General features: G+C 37.7%; 1 protein-coding gene across 1 annotated transcript; it reads right to left on the bottom strand.

Moving 5' to 3' along the window:
- Window positions 1-443: 443 nt before the first annotated feature.
- Window positions 444-22,344, bottom strand: LOC140228518 (uncharacterized). Its single transcript, XM_072308752.1, has 8 exons — window positions 22,281-22,344; window positions 18,506-18,723; window positions 7,132-7,279; window positions 4,390-4,458; window positions 3,428-3,545; window positions 2,495-2,498; window positions 1,939-2,106; window positions 444-794 (listed from the first exon to the last, which is right to left on the bottom strand). Exons 1-8 carry the CDS (start codon window positions 22,342-22,344, stop codon window positions 444-446), a joined length of 1,140 nt encoding a protein of 379 aa, XP_072164853.1.
- Between the last annotated feature and the right edge of the window lie 1,028 nt (window positions 22,345-23,372).

The raw sequence follows: 23,372 nt of genomic DNA, 5'->3' as shown, positions 1-23,372 counted from the left end.
ACATCCTCTACATCTAAAAAATCATCAAGCAAACCCGTCCTGGCATTGAAATCACCCAGCAAACAAAAGGGTGCATCATATCTACTTTTAATATCAATAATATCCTGCACCAGGTTGTCAAAAACTTCATTAGAATGGTGAATTGATCCCTCACATGGCAAGTACACTGCACCAACAATAAACTTAAAACCTAAAAATGTTACTATTTACCTTGACCCGTAAAATTGATTCAGAAACTGTTGCATGAATTCTTTCAGAACAATTAAAAATATGATTTTTCATCAGAATACACATACCGTGAAAACCACCAAACTTTTGTTTTACTATTGGAATATTTTGGCATACTATAACACCGAAAACTTCAAATATGAGATTGCGACAGATCTGGTGTGTCTGTTTTTGTCTCTAAAAGACAGATTACATCATATGCTTGCAAACGTAAGTCAAAAAATTCCAATATCTAGTTTACTCTGCAAACCATTAACATTCAAACTTATACATGAGATCTGGGTTAAATCTGTAGATGAAAGAGGGCCGGGTAATTCCGAGGTCGAAATGTCGAGGAAGAGACCCGACTTTTCCAGCTTGTCCTCACTCCATCCTAGACGCTTGAAGAGGTCGTCCGGGCCGTGAATGATGTGCTTCTTGTGCGGGTCGCTCTTCAGAGTGCAATGCACCTTCCCATCGATCGTCCATACTTTCTCTGTGTTCTCGTCTTGCTTCACAGCCTGCAGAAGCTTGGCACGCCCAGGGGACAGATGCTCCATGTCCTTGTGTTGTTCCGAGTCCTTTAACTTACATAGTGGGTAAAAACATCTTGTCCAAGGACGTAAGCACTGGGCGGGATTCGAACTCGGGTCCTCCTATCGGAAGTCCAGTCTTATCCACTATGCCACAACCCCCACAACTATGTAATATATAATTCTCAAAATTCACTGCAATTTACCTTTTCCTCACCACATTACCCATCATATACACAGACATCACTTTTTATACATACATTGATAAGTTTTTATATACATACATACAAACATATATGCTGTAGTTGCACATACATGTACACATTTATTTTCATTCAAACCGTCTAGGGGTTTATTTTTGTGTGCGGCCTTTGACAGAAGTGGGTACTTTCTTTTGCTGTCCAGTGTATATTACATTATACAGCCTTGTTGGAAAGGCCCTGAATCCAAGATAATATCACAACTTGCAATCAGTATACAAGGTGTGGAACAGAAGCAGTGTTTGATCATATCCACATTTGCTGTTGTTATGGTGAAAATATCAGCATCACAAGTGATCATTATTGACTGTTTCTACATATTAATGCCAGAGTTGTGTGGGGACGCAGGTAATAGTACTTGTGTAAACATCAGCCTCATCTGCATTTATTTATTTTTTGCTTGCCCAGCTGGCATTGCTGATATAAGTAAAAACACAGGTGTAGGCTATGTTACAAACACACAAACAAGCATCGTTCTGTGATCTTAAAGAACATTATGTGCATTCACAACAGTAGACTTACTGTGGTAGAAAATACCATGGTATTTTGTTGGAACTGTTCTCAATGAAATAAGCGATACCATGGTATACTGCGGTTATATTTGCGTGGTATCAACTGTTCTCAGTCACAAAATACCATGGTATTAATGGTATTTTCAAAGTATTGTGCATGCGCATATCTCCACTGGGAAAAGACAGGAAGTGTGCCGGGCCATGTGAGAAAACACATTACTGTATGCTCGTTGGTATTTCATGACATGATTCACTCTCGAATCTCGCATGCACATTTCCTGCAAAGTTTACATTTCCTCCCTATGAATACCAAGGTAATTCACAAAGCATTTCGCGATGTGTTTTTGCGTTCACATTGAGAAATATCATGCAAGATACTGCGGTATTTCACCATCAATGTGAATGCACGCTAAGATTCTATCTGACAATCCCTGCCGTCATCCCATAGACCAGTGGGAGATAGAGGAGAGAGCCGAAAGCCCAACTTGTTCCCGTGGTAACCACGGAAGGCAGATGGCGAGTCGGTGGACAGATGACCACCTGTACCGAGACTGGAATTAGTCTGGTGAGAATCTTCTCTTTAGCTACGGTTGCCTGCACAAAGGGGGAGAAAAAGAGAAGAAAAGAATTTAGAAACTGACAAGCATTGTCTTTGTTTTCTAGATTGCTTTTTTATATATAACGTGCTACTGAGAACAATAGTCCACAAGGCGTGACACTAAGTATCAAAATCATGCATACAATGCTGTGCACTATAAATACATGACAACCTCATGGCCTATAATCAGGGGTTCACAGCAGCTTAAGAGAAGAATAATGCTTGTAGTGTGAAAAATATTCAGTGGCAGGGTAATTGCGACCCTGCATAACAAACCTAACAAAAAGTCGCCAGACATGGATTTTTAATTAAGGGCAGATTCTGAAAGAGTAGACTCTAAGCTTTAAAATGATGTATGATTCAATTCAAATGGACTCCCCTAACCTGCCTAAATACTGCAAAGAAAGCACACACTCTGGAAAAGTGTGAACTTAAAAAAGAGGCTCTGAAGTACAGTGTCTATAATTCAAGCGCTTAATCTTTCACCAAGCTGCGCTAGCTGTCCGATGAAAAAAACTAGGACAAAACACAGGATGCAAAGCAGGGAAGCAACAACAATGAAGGAATTATCAGATTAAAATGAAATTGAGCATGATCAATCAACACATTTTGTCCATGATTAATGTCAATTTACAAAGCAGTAGCGCTATCCTTTCAAAAGTTATTAGACTCAAAAGTGATGTAGACTCAAAAGAGTGTACAAAGGATTTCATGAAATGAAAAGGGGCCTCTGATACATAACTGATCATTCTACTCTATAAATTTTTGACATTTTTAGTGAAATCAAAAAATCTGTTATGAATAGAGGTATGATTTTTGAAAAGTTTGTTAAATCCATCTTGCTGAATGGGAAGGTTACAAGAATAAAAAACTCGGTAGTGGAAAGATTTTAGATAAGATAAGAAGAGAAAAAGAGCACATCCCCTCGACTTACTACTGACAGAGGTTATAAAATCTGCAGGAGGTAAGTCAAAGGCCTTTGCATTTTGGGAAAAAATATTTTCTCTAATTGTCATTGTTCCACGATTGCGACTTCTTGAATTGGTTGCTTTCTAATCTACTGATGATGGCACACTGATCTATTTAGGACTTCAAAAATTTGAACTTTTGACCGAAGTTGTCATATTTTCCTAAAACTTCACAGTGTGTTCAATAGATACTTTCAGATTTACCGAATCCACATGTACATGTTTGATGAGGAATTCTGCTTAAACAGGTGGACTGTCCAAGTGTACTTAAACTGGACGTGGGCATTGTAGATAATGAGCTCCAATTGTGTATCTGAACATAATTACTGAGTGATATTCTTTTGCTTACCAGAGCAGGGCAACCACTGCTGATGCCAGTATGAACCTTATGTCCAGTCTGTTTGCTTTGCCATTCAATGCATCATTACCGATGTCAGCATCGGTTATTTCCTCTGGGCTCGGAGACGCTGTGCATTAAGAACACAGATGGGTACAAAGTAATTTCCCTTTTGGGAAAAGAAAAAAAAATCTTCATCTCAAACAAAACAATAAAAACAGGAAAAATATTGTATCAAAACAATATTAATATATAAATGAACAAACCAAGTTTGTATCCAGTACTTTATTATACAGTGGCAGACAACTGGAATGGGTTCATGATCACTTCTGCATGAACAAATTTTAAACAGTTTCACATGACAGCTCCGATTTACATTCAATAAAGAGACAAGCAAAATATAGCCAACATTATATAAACGTTCAAAATTGATCTTCAGATTGTTCAGCAAAAGACGGCGGCATCGAACATCGATCATCAAAGGCACAAATGCACTTGTGGAATTCTTTTGTACATCAATAGAAAACTGACAACTGTTTGAAAAAATTACAGCCAATTTGAACTCTAATTCACCTCCTTAATAGGACCTATTCAATAGATGAATAGCCACTAACCCTTTAGGTGATTGCAGTATATATTACTTTTCGTTTGTTTAATCTATTGTATTACTTGCATTGATGCATTATAACTCACGCACAAATAGTACACAAACACAGTCATGTGCAAAGAATATTACATTTGCATGAAATAGTCAAGCTTTGAAAATATCACAACACAATATTGAACAGAACCAGGGAGGTGGAAGTTACGCCTACAGGACTGAACACCCGGATTAACACTTGATCCTTCCGACAAAAGATGCCACACCATTGATTGCATAGCCATATAGTGATAGCCTAGTGCTGGCCCACGTTGCACTACACTAGTTATTATCAGCACCTGTAAAAGCATGCAACTATTGGAAGCAAACTCACCCGTTGTACGAGTTTTGGATCTTGAAGTGGTGGTGGTGATGGTGGTGGTGGTGGTGATCGTTGTGTCTTCTGAAACAAATAAATGTACAGGGAATGATATGGCTCAGGTTAATTACCACATGCTTTTAAACTGAGAGACAAAATCTGAAGCTAAAGAATGGCAATGAAAAGACGAAATTCTTCAGGGAAGCTTGAACAGACTCATGCCAGTGCACACAGGTGCAGATATTTTCACTGAAATAATTATGTAGTTGTAGATTTGTACCCTCCCTATGCAATATTATATATGTATATATATATAACTCAACCAAAAAAGAAAAAAGAAAAAGGAAGTTCCCCCTAGCATATTTGGATATATCTCATATAGTGTTTTACCGATTTTCATAATTCAAACGGGAATGGATAGGGAATTTTATTACTCATAACATAAATGGCATATAATATCCACCAGATATCATTATTGGTGTGAAAAAATGCATTTTACTTCAAAATGCATGAAAAAAGTTGCACTTTAGTGATTTGCATTGACTTTCACACAAATAATAAGACAATCACTCATGATTCTGAACTTTTTAAGCATGGTTTATTGCGTATTTCTATCTCTCTATCTCTTTCTTTTCATGAGAATACAGTGAAGTATTTGATAATCAATATGTCCTGATCCGCTTCAATAACTAGCCGGCATCTCTTCCTCATACTGTTAACTAAAGTTTGTACTTGGTGATGCTCTCTGCAAAAAGCACATGGCTTCGACCAACATTTTCATATTGAAAAGGCCTATTGTTGAAAAAGTATCCATAACATCTGTTTAATAGGGAAGTACATTGTACCTGAAGAAATTCCTTAGAATTACATAACAATTAGAAAATGTCATTTGCTAACTTGCATAGGAAATGTACACAATATGCTCCATATAACCCTAAGTGCAACTTTTTTTCCCATGCATTTTGACATAAAATGCATTTTTTTTTTACACCTATAATGATGTCGGTGGCAATGATATGCCATTAATGTTAGGAGTAATACAATTCCCTATCCATTCCCGTCTGAATTATGAAAATCGGTAAAATACTTTTTGAGATTTATCCAAAAATGCTACAGGGAACTTACTTTTTTTGGTTGAGTATACTGTGAAACATACGCACACACACAAACCAATGCAAACAGAAACATATATAACTGATGTGTGTCTATGTTATGTATACACATGTTTATGTAATGATATCTTTAAATATGTGTACATTGAACTAGCTACGTCCCTTGAATCTTCACCTTTTCACACTGTATGTATGTCTGTATAATTATATATATATGTATATATATATACATAATCTATAAACATATATATATATATATATATATATGTATAATTATATATATATATGTATATATATATACATAATCTATAAACATATATATATATATATATATGTATATACATATACATACATACATACATGATACATGATTATATGTTTATCAAAGAACTTATATAGATACGGAAAAAAGATACCATCTTATCATGTCTTTTTAAGTGTAGTGTCTTGCTTTCCCCGCATTTGTGTCATACATTGTACCAGTTTCCCAGGCCTTTTTGTGTGCTTCCCCTTTTTGCCAAATTTGTTTGACAGAATTAAAGCAGCTGAAGGTCCATTATTGATTGAGAGACAGCCACTGGAGCATGAAGCTTGACTACTGGTGCTCAAAGTTTAATTCCACGAAGTATTCTATATTAGCGTCATTGCCAAGTGTAGAGTAAATTGTCAAAACACAGTGGTGTAGAGGTTTCATGAAAATCAGATACCCACGTAAAGAAGTTTCACATAATTATTTCATGGAACAATGACATTTGGGGGGATTTGGGGGGGGGGATTTGGGGGATTTGGGGGGAATTTGGGGAAATATTGCCAAACTGGAAGAAACGATGCAATCTAACGACAACTCCTCTGTTGATTTATTCATTTCATCTTGAATAAGTGCTCCATTTTTTATTTAAACTGAAACCAAATCTGTATTCTTCTCTTTCAAATTGTTGCAGTCTTGTAATTATCTAGCAATAACAGCATAAAGGGGAAAACTAATTGTAACTGCAGCATTATTCAACAAAATTTTATTTCTATAGTATCATCCATGTACAAAGTAATGGGAGAATTGTTAAAGGGATGGTACAGTATTGGTGGAGATGAAAATTGTGCTTAAACTTTTTTTGTGAGATACCAAGAAAACACTTATGAAATAGTACAGAGCATACCATTTTAAGAGCAATCCAAAGTTTGTTTGATAAAATTCGGATTTGGAATAGCTGAAACACCCAGAAACAAAGTAAAACAAAACGATCGTAATAAAATGTGGGTCCAGCACTTTATTAGAATCACTCTGTTTTGGGTATCTTGGCCATTGCAAAACCAATTTTCATCAAATAAACATTGAATCCCTCTTGGAATTACATACTCTTTCATATTTCATTAGAGGTTTCTCACTATCTCACCAAAAAATGATGAAAACCTGAAGTTCAGTCTCAACCAAAACTGTACGATCCTTTTAGAGCTGATGACATCTTTGTGTCATCTAATTTGCATGTGTGATTGTGAAAGCATATAATGTTGAAATTTCACGTCTTTCTTAATTTGATAAGAACATAAAAGGAACATCAAAGACGGTGTTCTTATTTGTATAGACAAGAGAGCACGCATTCACAAGTTCAATTGCAACCTCCATGGTAGATTCAATAGGCTTCCTCACCAGAGACAGGTAGCACGTTGACGTAAGCTTGATGTTCCATGCGTAGAAGAAGGTTTGAGCAAGACGGGTAGTCTGTTTTACAACACGTGTAGTTGGTAGCGTCCTCCGGCATCAAGTTCTCGATAATCAGCTCTGATACGATCTCTATCTGCAAACATAGGCAGATAGGGATGATACCAGTTTCAGAATTCAATTGAATTTCAAATCGGTTCAAAAGATAAGTGAGTATATGGAGAGTGAATCAATAATCACGATACACACCCAAGTCGGATAAAGAAGTATCAGGGAGGTCACCTCCTTGATAACGATAAAAATGCAAGACTATTATCCATGGACTATATGGACTCAAAGAACATATTACCAAAAATCCTAAGATCTTTGATGTTAATCAGACAATGTGTACATACGGCCTACAAACACACACACGATTCACATATCTTACACTGCAATTGTCGAGTAGGAACAAGACTGAGTTGAAACTTTATCGAAAAAGATCACTGTCTATATACCAGGTATTTTATATTGAATTTTAACATCAACTTGAAATTATGGTTGGCTGTGTGTGACTGCAATAGTATTCTGCAAATAACTGTCGATGAAAATTACAATTTATTTTTGGAGACTTTTTCACGCAAACGCATTAATCATGATCTTGGAACTTGACAAGTAATCTTGTGTAACACACAATATATATTATATTGCTCTGAGGTTATCTGCAACGGTCTACAAGTCTCTCAAACACACATTGTCAAAGCAACACTTAGTAGATAATTCCCCTTCGTTGGATTTTGAAGTTTTGATCAGATCCGGCCTTAAATAGATTTATGTGGCTCTCATCATTGTTTCCTGCCCTGTTGGTAGGCCCCAATGTAGTCGTGTGAGTTCTAATATGTGGGATAAACTATGTCCTTTTGATTAGCTAGCAGTGGGCACCCAAATTATTTTGTTTAAAATGATAGTGTTTTCTCCGATTTCACATTACATGGTGAGTATTCTTCAATCCATTTAATTGTGTTTACTGTAATGATCAATTTAATTCCAGTCATGCGAAATATAAACAAGAACTGAATTTAAAGCATGCTAGTATTCTTTGTAAGAATAGAGAACTCCGCGGATAATTTCAGACTTTTTCCATTTTGAACAACTAATTGGTTATAACGGGTACAAAGTTTAAGAATTTCATAACAATATCGATGAGGAATAAGCATGTTCTACGGACTATAAACGGAGGTCTTTCTTTGATCCCATCATCACCATCGCCACCTGATTATGTGCATCTTAGTGAGTACATTTAGACGTTTGGAAAATGACGATTGTGTAATCGTGCATCGTCACTGACAAAAGAACCGTTTCCCTCATTTCGGTCCTATATTTGGCCGAGGTGCATCAATTTTCAGACTCAACTGCCTTTGAATAAACACCAATGATATAGGGAGTAGCAAACCTAAAACAATGACACATTTTTGCGTCACAAAATTGGTAATTTTTGAAGTGGACACTTGTGGCCACGCATGCAACGTCCCTGAATGGTAAGACAAGCATTTCGTCTACTGTTACTGTCCATGTTTACTTTAAAACAAAAGTGTGCGACAAATTGAAAAACAATAGTTTACAAAGCACAATCGACCTGCCTTATTATTTGCTTTTACTTGTAAATTACTTGTATTTCGCAAATGAAAATGCTTTAGCGATGATTTCGCAATATACACAACCGCACACGCATTTTTCTTTATTTAAGAGAGTTATTCTCCTTTGCGCATGTAGTGTTTAGATTTCTGAAAGCGCCATCTTGTTTGTTTGTTTGGTTTTTTTTTCAGGCTGGCTGTCGGTGAACAAGACTGGATCAAAGCAGGAAAGCAGGTTTAAAATGTTTTTGTGACGATTTTGATAGAAACAGGAGCACGAATTAATTAAGGATCGATGAATGTCCACGTGTAGTAGGTCTAACCAGATTGCTGCTCGTTCCCGCTAGTTCCGTTGCGTATCAGTGCGCTCTGCTGCGTACAAGCTCGTAGCAAGTTGCAGTGGTATGATAAGTTTTTTACATTTGACTGTTAGTGGGGGCGCGAGGGATTTTTTGGTTCAAATACTTCCAAAAGCACCAAATTTGGTACACTAATGTTGCGCAAACCATACTGTTTCGATTTTTGATAGGCGCCAAGAAGGGCGCTTTGTGTTGCGGCCATATTGGCAAAATCCAATATGGCCGCTATATATAGGCCTATGTTAAAAGGTCACTTGCAATCAAAAGTATTAAAGGGTTACAATCACATTCAATGTCAGTTTTTCACAAGGAATTCGTTTCTGAAGTTGTTTTTATGCATATGCGGGCACTTACCCCCTGGGCAAATACCTTCCGGATAACTACCACCCCGATAATTACCCCCCATGTCTATTCCCCCCTAGGGCAACTACCCCCCGGACAACTACCCTCTTAGGGCAATCACCCTCCAGAGCAATTACCCCCTAGGACAACAGTTACCACCCGGTTATCTACCCTCCTAGGGCAACTACCCCCAAGGGCAATTACCCCAGGACATCTAACCCCCGGATAACTACCCCCTGGGTAACTACCCCCCCCCCCCTAACTACCTCCCGGATAACTAACCCCTGGATAACTATACCCCCCGGAGAACTACCCTCAGTTAACTACCCCTCGGATAACTACCCCTGGATAACTACCCCCCGGAGAACCACCCCCTGGGTAACTACCCCCTGGGTAACTACCCCCTGGGTAACTACCCCCTGGGTAACTACCCCCAGGATAACTACCCCCAGGATAATTACCACCCGGATAACTCCCCCCCCCCCCCCCATAGGCCTAACTACCCCTAGGATTTCTAACTACCACCCGGATGACTACCCCTAGATACCCCCTCCCCCATAATTATACCCCGACAACCCCCCCCCCCCCCGCCCCAACCATCACTACCTCCGGATACTTACCCACTGGACAACCCCCCCCCCCCCGAAAGCTACCACTCGTTGTAATTTTCCCATAAGTTTATAACACCATATCAGAAGACAAAGCTCATGTACATTAATGCACCTTTCTTCTACACTGTCATCATTTACTCTTATGGCGTGTCATTTCCTATACCGTTATAACACATAAGACGATAAACATAAGAAAATGAGAGTTGATTTCACTGCCATTCATAGTCACTTAACATAAGTGAGGGACCCTTCGATATAAAGCCATGATTTGTGATAGGATCCAGGCACTGTTTTATAAAAGTTGTCAGTCCTGAAAAGCTGTCAGTCCCACACAGTTACCAATTGTTGTAGGACGATCCAAGCAGGTCCATTGTAACAAGTCAATGACTAGAGCTTATCAATCAAGCAGAACCCAGGATTTTATTGAAATCATTAGAGACTAACAAGATGTCATAACTGGCAACTTTTATCAAACGGTGCCCTAATCTGTCCTAAGAATATAATTACAGCTTATTTTACATACAAGTAGAATTGTGCTAGTTTCAAATTAAATTTTCTCGATGCTTAAAAGGGGAAATCCAGTTCAAATATAAGTTAGTCTGATTAGAAAGAGTAAAATATTACGAGTTTAACGGTATTTTTTTTTTTTTTACAAAACACCCCTACTTGTTAACGAAGTCTTTTGTCCTGCACCCTCTTTTTGAATAGATCTAGAGAGTTATAGTTGACAGAATTCTTTTTACATTATTATGGCTGCTCTGTTTTATACCAGCCATTTCAAGACTATTTTCTTTTTATCACAAAAACTTGAATCCTTCTTGGAATAAAATGGTCTTTCATATTTCGTAAGGGGTTTCGAATTATCGCACCCAAAAGATGTTAAAAACCTGAAGTTAGGTCTCGACCAAGACCATACGATATTATTTTTTTTTTCAATTGAAATAGTAAACGTTTTTCGAAAATAACAATGGGAGACATGGTTTTCTGGGGGAGGGTTATTGCATAGAGAGGGGTGATTATTTGGAGCCTAATTCTCACAAGGGGAAATTGTCAAGGGAGGTTATGCTCTGTGGTAATTACACCAAGGAGGTGACAATCTCTTCCCACCTCCCTGATATACTAGTTGTTAATGCCCAAAGATGCAGCAGGGCAGTTCTTAAATGAGCGTTAACGGTATAACAGTAAAATGGTTACAAAATTGATAAAACGAGGCAAAGAAAGCAAATTAAGACAGAGACGAAGTACACACATAAAGATACATGTACATTAACACACAGGAGACAAATCCCTTGTAATGAGAGAAAGAGGAAAGGTGACATCGTCGGTTTATAGATGGTGGTTCATGGCGGTTCTCAAACAGCCGTGAACCGTGTCCCAACGATAGCGGAAAGCACATAAACGCAATGTGCCTACGTTTTGAACACGTTGTGAACACGTCGCAGAAGCGGATTGGCGCGGTAGTAGTACGGATCTCTCCGAAAGGTGGAGGAGTCCATACAAAGTCCCTGTAGTTGGATGCAATCAGAGCCCTTTCACTCGTCTTCAATGGGTTTCAACGAGGAGGTATTGCTTTGTTAGGTAAACACAATTCAAAAGAAATTGCGAAACGTTGTAACCCCCTGTGTATTTACAGATTGACATAAAGTGAAGCAATAAGCAAATGTCTTCAAGTTTCAACATGCTTTTTTTCTCTCTTTTTTTTAACTTTTAAAATATCTGTTTTAACTGTACGTCATTAACAAGACATACATGTCAAAGCAGAATCCAACATAGCTTACAAAGTTTCCTGTTCATTCACAGGTTTATATATCAAGTGATGTGCAAGTACTTGCTTGTTTTAACATCTCTTTTTTTTTCCTAATTACATTTTCACATATCTCTAACAACAGTCAATAAAAAGACATACACATCAAAGAAGAATACGGTATATCTACTTAGTTTCCTGTTTATTTACAGGTTCATGTAACATAATAATGGTGGGGTTTTTTCAAGTTTCAACATCGCTTTTCCCTCTATACTCTCTTAAGTTTCAACATATCTGTATCAACATGCACTCTTACAAAAAGGCATACATAATCACGAAAGCAGAACCCAACATATTTACATAAGTCCTCTGCGTATAACTTACAGGTTCACGTAGCTGGGCATCTTTTAAGCTGTCAAGCTATAACAAAATTATGAACACGCCTTTTAAAGTAATTGATGTACTATTCAACAAACCTACCAACTTAAAATTTTCTGTTTTACACTATGTGTTAAAAAAACAATGAAACTTTAGCATTCAATATAATTAACGATTTTGTATTATGGGTTCATATTAGCTTTTTTTTTTACACATTTTATTTTATTGCTTTATTGCTTTTATTGCATTATTCTCTCTAAGTTCAACATTTGTTTTTGCATGAAAAGTTATGGCGGTGTTCACACAGTATTATCACGGATCTTGCGGTGCAAACACGGAGGAGCCGTTCTTTACAAGGTGAGCGGCGTTTTGAACACGGTCCATTTCAAACCGCCAAGACCGCCACGAAAAATTAAACTCTGGCTGTTCTCCGCGGTTCTCGGGGCTTATGGCGGATGAGTAACGTATGACTAGGGTTTGTGTACGGTTTGAACATGGTCTTTTGTGGAGCACGGCGAATTTCCGAACAGCCATGAACCGCCATTTAAACCGGCGATGTGTGATCGCTCCTTAAGGGTGGAATGAATGACAGGATGAGACTACCTTCCCGGTGGACAGAGAAAAGCGAGAGGGAAGAGGAAGATGATGGGTCAAAACCAGGAGATATAAGCTCCTCAAAATAAAGAAGTGTAACATGGAGTTGTGGTGAACGATAGACGATTGTGGTTAAAAAAATATATTGCAAAAAGTATAACTAATTCTGAAGTGTAAAATTTCTTAAAAATGTCTTTAGTTCAATGGTAAAGGTATTCAAACTTCAAACTCCTTTTATACTACTATCAAGAGAAATCCGAACAGTAAAAGAAAATACAGATTTAGCGAAAATAGTTTTGGTTAAAGACAATGACATTTACTGGATTACCGGATAGGATATGCAGGGACAGTTTCTTTTTTGATGAACATAGAGTGAAAATACAGAAAGGAGAAATTAAGCTTGTACATAAATCGTCCTAAACACAAACGATACAAAGCGTAAATCTTTAAGATGTTGTTTTTATAAGATCAGTATAGCATCTCCGTGATTCCTGACAAACAATACAAAGAACTTCGTTTTCTGTAGTAATAACATTCTTTTTTTTTTTTATCAAAAGTAAGAGTTAGGGGGGGGGGGGCAATGACCCGGGAGGTAGTTATCCAGGGTTTAATTGACCTGGGGCACTGTCCTGGGGTAATTTTTCTCTGATAGTTATAGGGAGGGGAAGTTGTAGGCCTACTTATCTGGGGTAATCATCCATGGGAAGTTATCGGAGGAGGTAGTTATCGGGTGGTAGTTATCTGGGGGCCTAGTTATCGGGGGAGGGGGTAGTTAACCTGGGAATAGTTATCTGGGTGGTAATTATCCGGGGGTAGTTATCGGGGAGGAGGTAGTTATCCAGGGGGTAGTTACCCAGGGGGTAGTTATCCGGGGGGTAGTTATTTAGGGGGACGTTATCCGGGGGGTAGTTATCCAGGCTGTAGTTATCCAGGGGGTAGTTCTCGGGGGGGGGGGGGGGAGTAGTTATCCAAGGGGTAGTTCTCCGGGGGGGTAGTTCTCCGGGGGAAGTTAGCCGAGGGGTAGTTATCCAGGGGGTAGTTGTCCTAAGAGGGAATTGCCCTAGGAGGGTAGTTGTCCCGGGGGTAATTGTCCTAGGGGGTAATTTCCCTAGAGGGTTATTGCCCTAGGAGGGTAGTTGTCCGGGGGATAGTTGCCCTAAAGGGGAAATTGTCCTGGGGGGTAATTATCCGGGTGGTAGTTATCCGGAGGGTGGTTTTCCAGGGGGTAGTTTTCCGAGACCCGCTTTTATGGTCTGATGTCAACTTTTTCTTACATGGTCACCGTAATGGTCAGTTTAGAGGGTCAAACCATTGATCATGATTTAAGAATGGCATGCCCATGGTCGATATAGCAGGAATTCCAGCCTTGCAAAATAGTTGCAGTTGTCGAGGGCTAAAAAGGCATATTTCTGATGAAGGGCGCCCGCTGAGGAGGCCATATTTGCAAATCCAATATGGCCGTCATCTGTCATAAAGGTCCCTTGCAATTAAAAGTGATACAATAGTTTACAAAGTCAGTTTTAGAGGTTCTTGGTACATGTAATTCGAATATGAAGTTGTTCTTATCTTCTGTCCAAGTAAATCTGCGTTGGCCTCGTCGCTCGTCCTTGCTCGCATTAGCTGGTTGCCACTCGTCTTAGCTTGTATGGATTTTGATCTTGTGCTCAGTTGCGGATGTTTGGAAAATATTCAAACTAGCGAGCAAGTACGCAAAGCCTCTGCGTTAGTCTGCGTATTGACCTCGTATTAGCTCGTTTCATTGCGTAAAGGCCGTGTCACACCTTTCCGAGCAAGCCTTGCGTGCGACTTGTGAAGAACAATTTTTACTACCCGGAGGTCCCCGAGGATCACCCGAACATGACAGTACCTAGCACGTATCTCACCCGTAGTCGCCCGGAGGTGCGCACGCAAATCTTTTTACCCGCAACCATGTTTAGGCCCTGCCACACATTTCCGGGCATGTTACGCGGGCTTGTTGTGTGTGGGGATTTTCCAGCATACCAGACCATTTCTGAGGGCGGACAAGGATTTGGGCGAGTCAGAGCATGTGTTTTACTTGCTGGACGTGTTCTACTTAAATTCTTCTCGCGGGTATACTGTGTGACCTGTGTACCAGTCGCGTGGGGCTGACAACTCAGTGAAGAAATTCCTCTGAAGGAATTGCAGAAGTTCCACAGAATGTCATTATCTTGGCTGCATACGGGGACTGCGAAGTAACTGCGTGGGAGTTGCCTACGAGGTGCTGCCGCTAAGGGCCTCCTACTGGCGTTCAGCGTATAGACCTCTCCGGGCATCCCCGCGACTCACCCGGAAAAAGTTGGGGTCATGCTCAAAACTTGGCTGCGGTTAAATCGAATTTGCGTGCGCACCTCCGGGCAACTACAGGAGAGATACGCGCTACTAGGTACTGTCAGGTACGGACCAACTGCGGAGAGCTCCAGGTAGCCAATTTGTTTCCCCGCAAGTCAAGCCGCAAACTTCCCCTGATACGGTATGACAAGGTCTTGAGCATGCTCAAAACTTGTTCCAAGTGAGTCGTTGGTATTCGCTTGCAGAGGTACACGCAGAAGACGAATAGGACACCCTTACCGGCAGCACCTCTCAGGCAACTCAAACGCAGGTACTTCTCAGTACCTGTAAGTCGCTCGTTACAAAAAACGGATCTGTTGCAAAGCTCTCAGGCAGGTCACACGGAATACACGCAGGTAGAAGCAAGTAGCACGCGTCTAGTAAGTAAGAAATAAATGCGAAACTCGTAAACATTCTTGAAAATTCTCCTGCGTGCTGGAAAATCCCTCCTCGCAACAAGCCCGGGTAGCTTGCCTGGAAAGGTGTGACACGGCCTTAATGCCGCGCTAGGCGGCGTATTTCGGGCAATACGCAGCTGAACGTAAGCTCGAAAGGCAGAGGTGTGAGCCAGGCTGGGTAACCCTGAAATTATACATGGGTTGTCCAGGTCAGAAGGCAATGTCAACGCTTCACCATGGAATAGTTAGACATATATTAAACACACGCTTATACACTCACCAAAAAATTTTTTTTTAATTGTAAATTAATAAAATGAAAATTGTTATTATGTATTTAATTCGCATTTTCCTTATTTTGATGAAACTGTAGCTGATTTGGAACTTTTTCAGTATGTATCTCTATTGTAAATGATTTTAAATAATATCTGTATCTCAGGACCTTGATGAAAATCAGTACATTTGCTGATCATGTAATCCTGAATAAAGATGTTTTAATTAATAAATAAATAAATAAAACAGAAAAAAAAGTAAACACTTTTTCCAGATTTTTTTTTTCATAGATTTTTTGGCTATCAAATCCTAATGTATTAGACATATGAAAGGTTATCTAATGGCTATCAACTTGGTAATTCAATGAGAAGGGATTCTTTACGCATGAATGAACACCTTTGTTTCTCCCTTCCAAGGCACAAAAGTAAACATTGCAAAAATGAACAAGTTATCAGTCATGCGCAAACGCTCTTCCCTGATACAGTAAGAACAAAAGACAAATTAACACAATAAAAAACACGAATTCAGTTGCAAAAATACACCTATGATCTCTATGATATCTTTGAAGTAAAAAGTATCAACAAAGGCTAAAAATAAAGGAGGAAAACTAAGAATTTTCTGCCAAATCCAAATTCAAATGGTAGGATTTTGAACTGATTCTTCAAATTAGTAAGATCGCAAATTATATTTTGTTCCTGACTTAGTCTCATTAATCCTAAATAATTAATCTGAATGAATGAAATAAACATATACTGTTCATTATCAGCTTTGTTCCCTTGCTCCCTATGTCATTTGAAGTCTGATAAAACGTTCTTTGTTGTATGATTATGATGAGGGTGGTCTGAAAATGCCGCATCTGCAGTCTTTTACCTCTGGTTTGAAAATAACTTGGGTAAAGAGGTACCTTGATAAAGAAAATGAGAGTAAACATAAAGTTTTTCTTAGAATGTATGTAAAAACTATGGGCGGTGATATGTTCTTTGAATGGAATCTTTCACCCCGGCACCTTATTCTAAATGATAATATTGATATTTTTTGGTACGATGTTCTTTTTTCATGGTGTCATTACAAGTACTACAATCCAGTTAAATTCAAGGAAATTGTTTCACAGCCATTATGGTTTAATTCCCATATTTTAGTTGATGGTCAGCCTATTTATTCTAGAAATTTGTTTCAATCAAACATGACTTACATAGGAGATATTATCAACCCTGATGGTTCCTTCATGAATTATGACCAAATATTACAGAAGTTTAATCCAGGGTCATTCTTGATTTATTTTTCTATAGTATATGCAATTCCTCAAGAATGGAAATTCACCATAAAACAAAATATAGATTGTCAAAGTGTTGTATTACTTTCGAATCCTTGTGATCTTCTACTGAACAATTTTCTTAAATCCAAGAGAGTTTCAAATTTTTGTTACCCATACTTTGTGAAGAATCATAAAACCACACTTTCAGAGACAGACCATCAAGTAAAATGGGAAACTGATCTGTTGTTGAACTTACAAGATTCTTTGTTATGGAAGTCTCGTTTTTCTTTGATCTATAGATCATCGATAGAGAACAGAATTCGTAATTTTCAATTTAAGTTCATACATAGAAAAATCGCTACTCAATATTATCTATGTAAAATAGGTATCAGTGATTCTGCAATTTGTAATTTTTGTGACTGTCATCCACAGACATTAATACATTTATTTCTGAAATGTACCCATGTGTCATCTTTCTGGTATGAAGTATTTTTTTTTGGCTCAAAGCTAAAAACGTCCGCAATGTTATGTTCACAAATGAAGAAATCTGTTTTGGAACTTTGCATGTTGAAAGGGGACATTTCGTGAATACAATTATCTATTATGCAAAATATTTTATATTTTCTTGTAAAATCAAAAATATCATTCCAACTCTAAGTCCGTTTCTGTTTTCTATGAAGCATTTGGAAAATACAGAACGTATCATAGCTATGAAAAAGAATCGTCTAGATTTTCATGTGAGTAAATGGCAAGCTCTTATACCATAGTTTTCTATGTTATTTGGTGTTTTTTTTTCATAATGTACTATTCATTATTATGCATGTATTTGTTATATGAAGCAGCATGTGAATTGGGAAAATAAAGTTGGGAAAAAAAAGTCTGAGTTGTCAGAGGATTCTTATTTTCCCCTTAACTTTCCCATTTTGATTTTGTTTAAGATTATAAAAAGATAAAGAGAGCGAAAACTTATTTTTGCTATTTCATTCATGTATTTCATTGTGTTAAACTGGTCTTTTGTTATCTTTGTTATTTTAAGGGGCATTTGCAAATGAAAGACACTATGCCAATTTTTGCAATTTTATCGTTTGTGCTTTGGAGGACAAATACGAATGTGTTCACTCACGCGTAAAGTTGTGCTTTATATTGACCTACTAGGTTGATAGCCATCTAAATTACCTTCTATATGGTATATAGTACATTGATTTTCATCAAAATCTTCTATGAAAATTATGAACTCGAAAAAGTCTTTACTTTCTTTTTTTGCTGAGTGTATGAATATGACGTTTTAGTTGGAATGTGTCTACATGTTCTCTCGATGATTCGAGAAAAATGGCAGGTATTCAGTCTTGGCATCTTATTCACGGCTATTGCAGTTCACTTCACAAATAATCACAGCTTGGAATGTCACAAGAAAAAGTGGAAATTGATTTTACTCTATCATAGACATACCTTGTTGTTGTACAAATAGCGGATGAAATGCGGAGTCAGAGAGATTCTTGGGTTGGCACCAGAACCCAGCTCGTGGTGGCCTATGCCGCGAAACCACTTTACGGCCTCGTGTGGTATATCCTTGTAGTCACTGTCTACGTAAACAGTACAGTTCAGCCTAACTTCGCCCCCCACCGTACCATTAGCGTTAAGAGGGCACATACGAATATAGGAGGACGCTGTGAATAGATAACACAAAATCACAAACTCACATTGATGTTCCAAATTGCATCGCCAAATTGATGTGAATAATAAACAAATACATAAACCACAATAACTACACACGCAAACATATTCATACACAACTCTCTATTACATGGCATGATCAGACATGAGATTGATCTGTCATTCTCGATTTGTCTTTAATTTTGCCTGACTCCAGCTTGGAACAAAACATGTATCAGCAAATGTTTCTACATAAGCATATATAGTACTCATATTTAAGGTTGATATCCCATAATTTAATGAAAGCACAATATATTCACTGAAGATTTCTCGGAGACATAAAGAGACGAAATTAATGGTATAGGCCTACACGTGTACAACGGATCATTGGCAATCAGAAAATAACATTTGTAGACGATGTGCACAAAATTTACAGGGAAGCTATTATGATTCTAATCTACTTCGGTTTTGGCAAATGGTGTCTACAGATTCAAGGAAGACATCAAGATGAGACTTCAGATAGTTCAAATGTGCTACGGATCAAATGTCACTCAATACTGTTACTTCTCATGTTCACGACTGCATAACATAAGTGATGAATGTTTGGCCAATTCTGACAGAACTGAAGTTTCAAAAAGGTTTCGCTATCACGTTCGTAATATTCTCCATTCCTCTTATAGAAAGCTGCGACAAATCTGAATTTGCACGTCAATTTTTCTAGCATCCAACCAGAGCAATATCCAATTTAGATTGTGGGTTAAAACAGATGAATAAGACATAATCACTATAGAATATTCCAAGAACCAGTAACACGTCTGTACTCAAACCAGATAAAATTTTGAAAGAGATATACGTGTATCTTATGAGACAGACCATGGTAACCGATTCTTCCATATATTATGATTAATGCCCGAATGGAATGGTATCATGAAAGAGAAATTACTCTTTCCTTACTTAAAAGTTGTATTTTTAATAGATGTTGTCCCAATCTGGTGACATTTAGGGCCTATAGCTTCTAAACATCCATTATAAAATGTCTAACGTCCCTCAAGGATTTACCTTGGGTGCAGCATTATCATGTACATATTTTGTTTGCCGATGATGGCACTAATGTATTTTGTACTTCTTATATCGTGTAGATATTTTTATAAGCTCATAGACATCATTAATACAAGATTATGATAGTTAGCATATCGCACTAGTTTAAAGTATTTCCTTATCTGGATGTGCAAGGGCAGAACTGATCTTATAAGACTGCCCTTTTGCCAAATTGTGCCCATGATAATAGTAATGTTGCCTACATTTGTACAGATTCAACAAAATTCCTGGATGTAGATTCAAAATTAACTCGTGATAATTTATGTCTTGATGTCTCAAAAGGAGTAAGCACAGGAACAAACTGATGTAAAATCTGTATTGTATGATGCGTTAGGGTTATTATCTTGCTGCAATTCAGCATAATGTGGAAACTTCAGGAAAACCAAGAATAATTCCCCTTTCTTGCTTCTTAAAAAAATGCGCTTCGGATTTGTACGTTTTAACACTATTTAGCAAATAAAAATATAACATTCTACGAAATCAAAACGCATAAACTAGATGGGTAAATGGGCATATTGATGTTTGATAGATACTTGATTTTCTGCAAGTCAATATACACAAGTTACATAACCATGAGCATGTAGGAAATAATATGGGTAAACTCTTGACACAATCTCTTCCTTCTATTCTTAATCCTTATAACTACATGTATTTGAAAGCGTAAACGCTTTCATTAAAAAAAAAAATGCCGGCGTCCATTGTTATCTTTATTCTGCGTCATAACCTGGTTTGATTGGTCTGTTCACTAATGAATGTAGTGTATATTACTCAAGCAATATACGATGTATGTACATGTTTTGTGAAATCGGGGGCCCCTAGGGTACATTTTCAACTGGCTCTGTAATTCTTTTTTTTTGTTTCTTGATATCTTTAACTTAAAACTGAAGTTTCTCAGGAAATTGTCATCTTATGCAGATAGCAGTGTTTACTAAGATATCAATTTTGTCCTATTTCATTGATATTATCATCATGACTATATTACTATTACTATAAGTTGTAGAAATTCAGAAAAACCTTTAGAATGGGTTTGACTTGATGGTTATAGAAAGTAAGAATATGTTTTTTGAACTCTGGGAAGTCTATCATTGTTCTTTGGCCCAAATCGAAAAGAAAATAAAAAAGAAAAGAAAAGTAAACAAAACAAAAGAAAACAAAAAAAATTAAGTACTCGTAATTTCGTACAATACAAAAAGATATTAGATATAACACTCACACCGTAAAATACTGAGGAGTAATAAAGTTACGATTATTATAGAAGAAACATGTTATATATATATATATATATATATATATATATATATGTGTGTGTGTGTGTGTGTGTGTGTGTGTGTGTGTGTGTTTGTGTTAAGATATCTCAAGCAATGAGGTACATTTGACTTTTAAAAAACTAATGACAATTAACAATGATAGATTACACTGGAGTATGTGCTCTGTTTTCATGCTGCCATACATTGATTCTTGTTGTTCAGCCTGGGGGAGCTGTTCAAACATCGAAATGTAAAAAAAGAAAAAAAAAAGAAAACCAAAACAAACAAATAAAACTGAAAAACAACCCAAATCCCAAATCGAAGAATGCAAAATGTAAGTACAGGTGCGAAGTGTATTTTCATGCGTAGGCATCCTAATACAAGCACAAGATACTTTCAAGGCTGCCTGGCTCCCTTTGTAAACGCCACTGGGTGATTATGTTTTTATATCTTATTTTGTCGTATAAATGACCTAAACTGGCCACAATCAATTGGTTTATATATAGGCCTACTATAGACAGATGTTGATTGCTGTACACATAGTTCCTTTTGCTAACAGCCATGTTTGCCACTCCGTAGATAAAGGAATCAAGTTACAATATTGCATATAATAATTCTAAAATCCTTCATAAGTTGCTACACCTCTGACTGGATATCTTGATTATTTCTTTTTGTTCCTGGTAAATTACCCGACGCTCTCAAAAGAGCACTTTAAATTCCATATATATATATATATATATATATATATATATATATACATTCATACATATGCATAATGGATCATTTCATTTTCAGTGTTTTATATGCATGCATTTTAACCTGCATGAGCAAATGGGCACTGTTACCACTGGTTTACTTTGTAAAAAAGTTCTTTATAATGTTGATATGAAAATAGCATGAAATATCATGAAATGACTTATATGACCCTGTATATATAAGCAAGATGCCCAGGCGGTGGTACCGAGTTGAGATCCATCCGGGAAATGATAACAACAATGCGTCCCGAAATATAGTCCGCATTCGTATAGGCCTACAACAGATGACGAAAGCGAGAGAACAGCAGGGTCTACAACACGGGCACAGCTCAAAGCCCATCGTGTTCTCACAATATAGATATTAATGGTAGGCTGGTATAGTACGGTATTGTCGTCGCAAAGAGCGAGGGTTCTCATTTCTGAAGACCTAGAAGAAACCGCGCAGGGATATAGATTTAATATTTCACTCACCTGGCTTCATCCCAAGAAGAAGACAGCAGACCACCAAACATATTATCTCCTTCGTTATGTCCATAATCACGGTATATTTGTTGGGGACAGCTTGTCTGGATGAATTATGCGGTGTTAAGAGGCAACTTCACGCTAATGACGGCTGTAATCAAATTGAAGCAAGCAAATATAAGCTGCGCACTAAACAACACTCACGGCTTCCAAACAAAAGTGCAGAAATGGCGAACAAGCAGTAGAAAGTTCTATTACCCTCGTAGCGATTTGATGCCTCAACTCTCGCTTCTCGTCGCCGGGAAACAGTACGGGAAATCCCCAGATGTGACATCATGCCTGAAAATGGGTAGACTCCAGTTGACTTAAATACCAGTGAGAAGTTCGTACCTGGGTATTAAGCATTGGTGTCAATATACGCGTGGCAAGATCATTACCGAAGAGACCGTCTCGTCACTGCATTTTCAGTGAATATAAACAGATCACAGGGATTTCCGTTTTTCAGACTCCCGCGGAAATGCACACAAGAAACACGACAGACGTATTACAAAATAACATTTTACAAGTGTTCTCGTTCAGAGAGTTGTGTCCTCCTCTTTCTATATCCCGCTGAACCCCTTTCCCCGAAATTGACCTTTCTTTTTTTTTTCAACTTTATTTTTCTTTGCACGTAGTCAAGGTTTGAGCGATGCTCTTTGGCATATATTGGTCACTTAGGAAAAAATGAATAGAGACATTACGTCATGCATTTTCCAATTTTGTAAAAGGAGTAATTACATCTGCCTTTCTAAATTTGAAGATTTTCTTGGTTAAGGACTGCAATATAATGTCAAATTAAGTGTAGTGTATTAAGATTCCGCCGTCCTTTCTGTGTATTAGTTTTCTCTCCAAGAGTTATTATTTTCGATTCAGTTTTTTTTAACATCAAACAGAAATTGCTTCTGTAATTATACGGTGAATGTGTTGTTTCATTCATTTTGTATAACCTGACTGTGTCCGCTAGCAGCGAATGAAAGGTGGGTAGAGTTGGAGAAAATTTTCGTTGTTTAGACACTCAAAGCTAACTAATCGTGAACTTTGCCAGCAAACGAAAAACCATGA

Source organism: Diadema setosum, chromosome 5 (assembly GCF_964275005.1).
Source record: "Diadema setosum chromosome 5, eeDiaSeto1, whole genome shotgun sequence".
NCBI lineage: Eukaryota > Metazoa > Echinodermata > Echinoidea > Diadematoida > Diadematidae > Diadema > Diadema setosum.
This window is presented reverse-complemented; position numbering and strand designations above follow the sequence as displayed.

Excerpts from the sequence above, each read along its gene's own strand:
- LOC140228518 (XM_072308752.1), bottom strand. The coding sequence starts at position 22,344 with ATGGACATAACGAAGGAGATAATATGTTTGGTGGTCTGCTGTCTTCTT. Across the intron at positions 18,724-22,280 it reads TCTTCTTGGGATGAAGCCAG|CGTCCTCCTATATTCGTATG; the intron begins GTGAGTGAAATA and ends ATCTATTCACAG. Across the intron at positions 3,546-4,389 it reads ATCCAAAACTCGTACAACGG|CGTCTCCGAGCCCAGAGGAA; the intron begins GTGAGTTTGCTT and ends CTTAATGCACAG.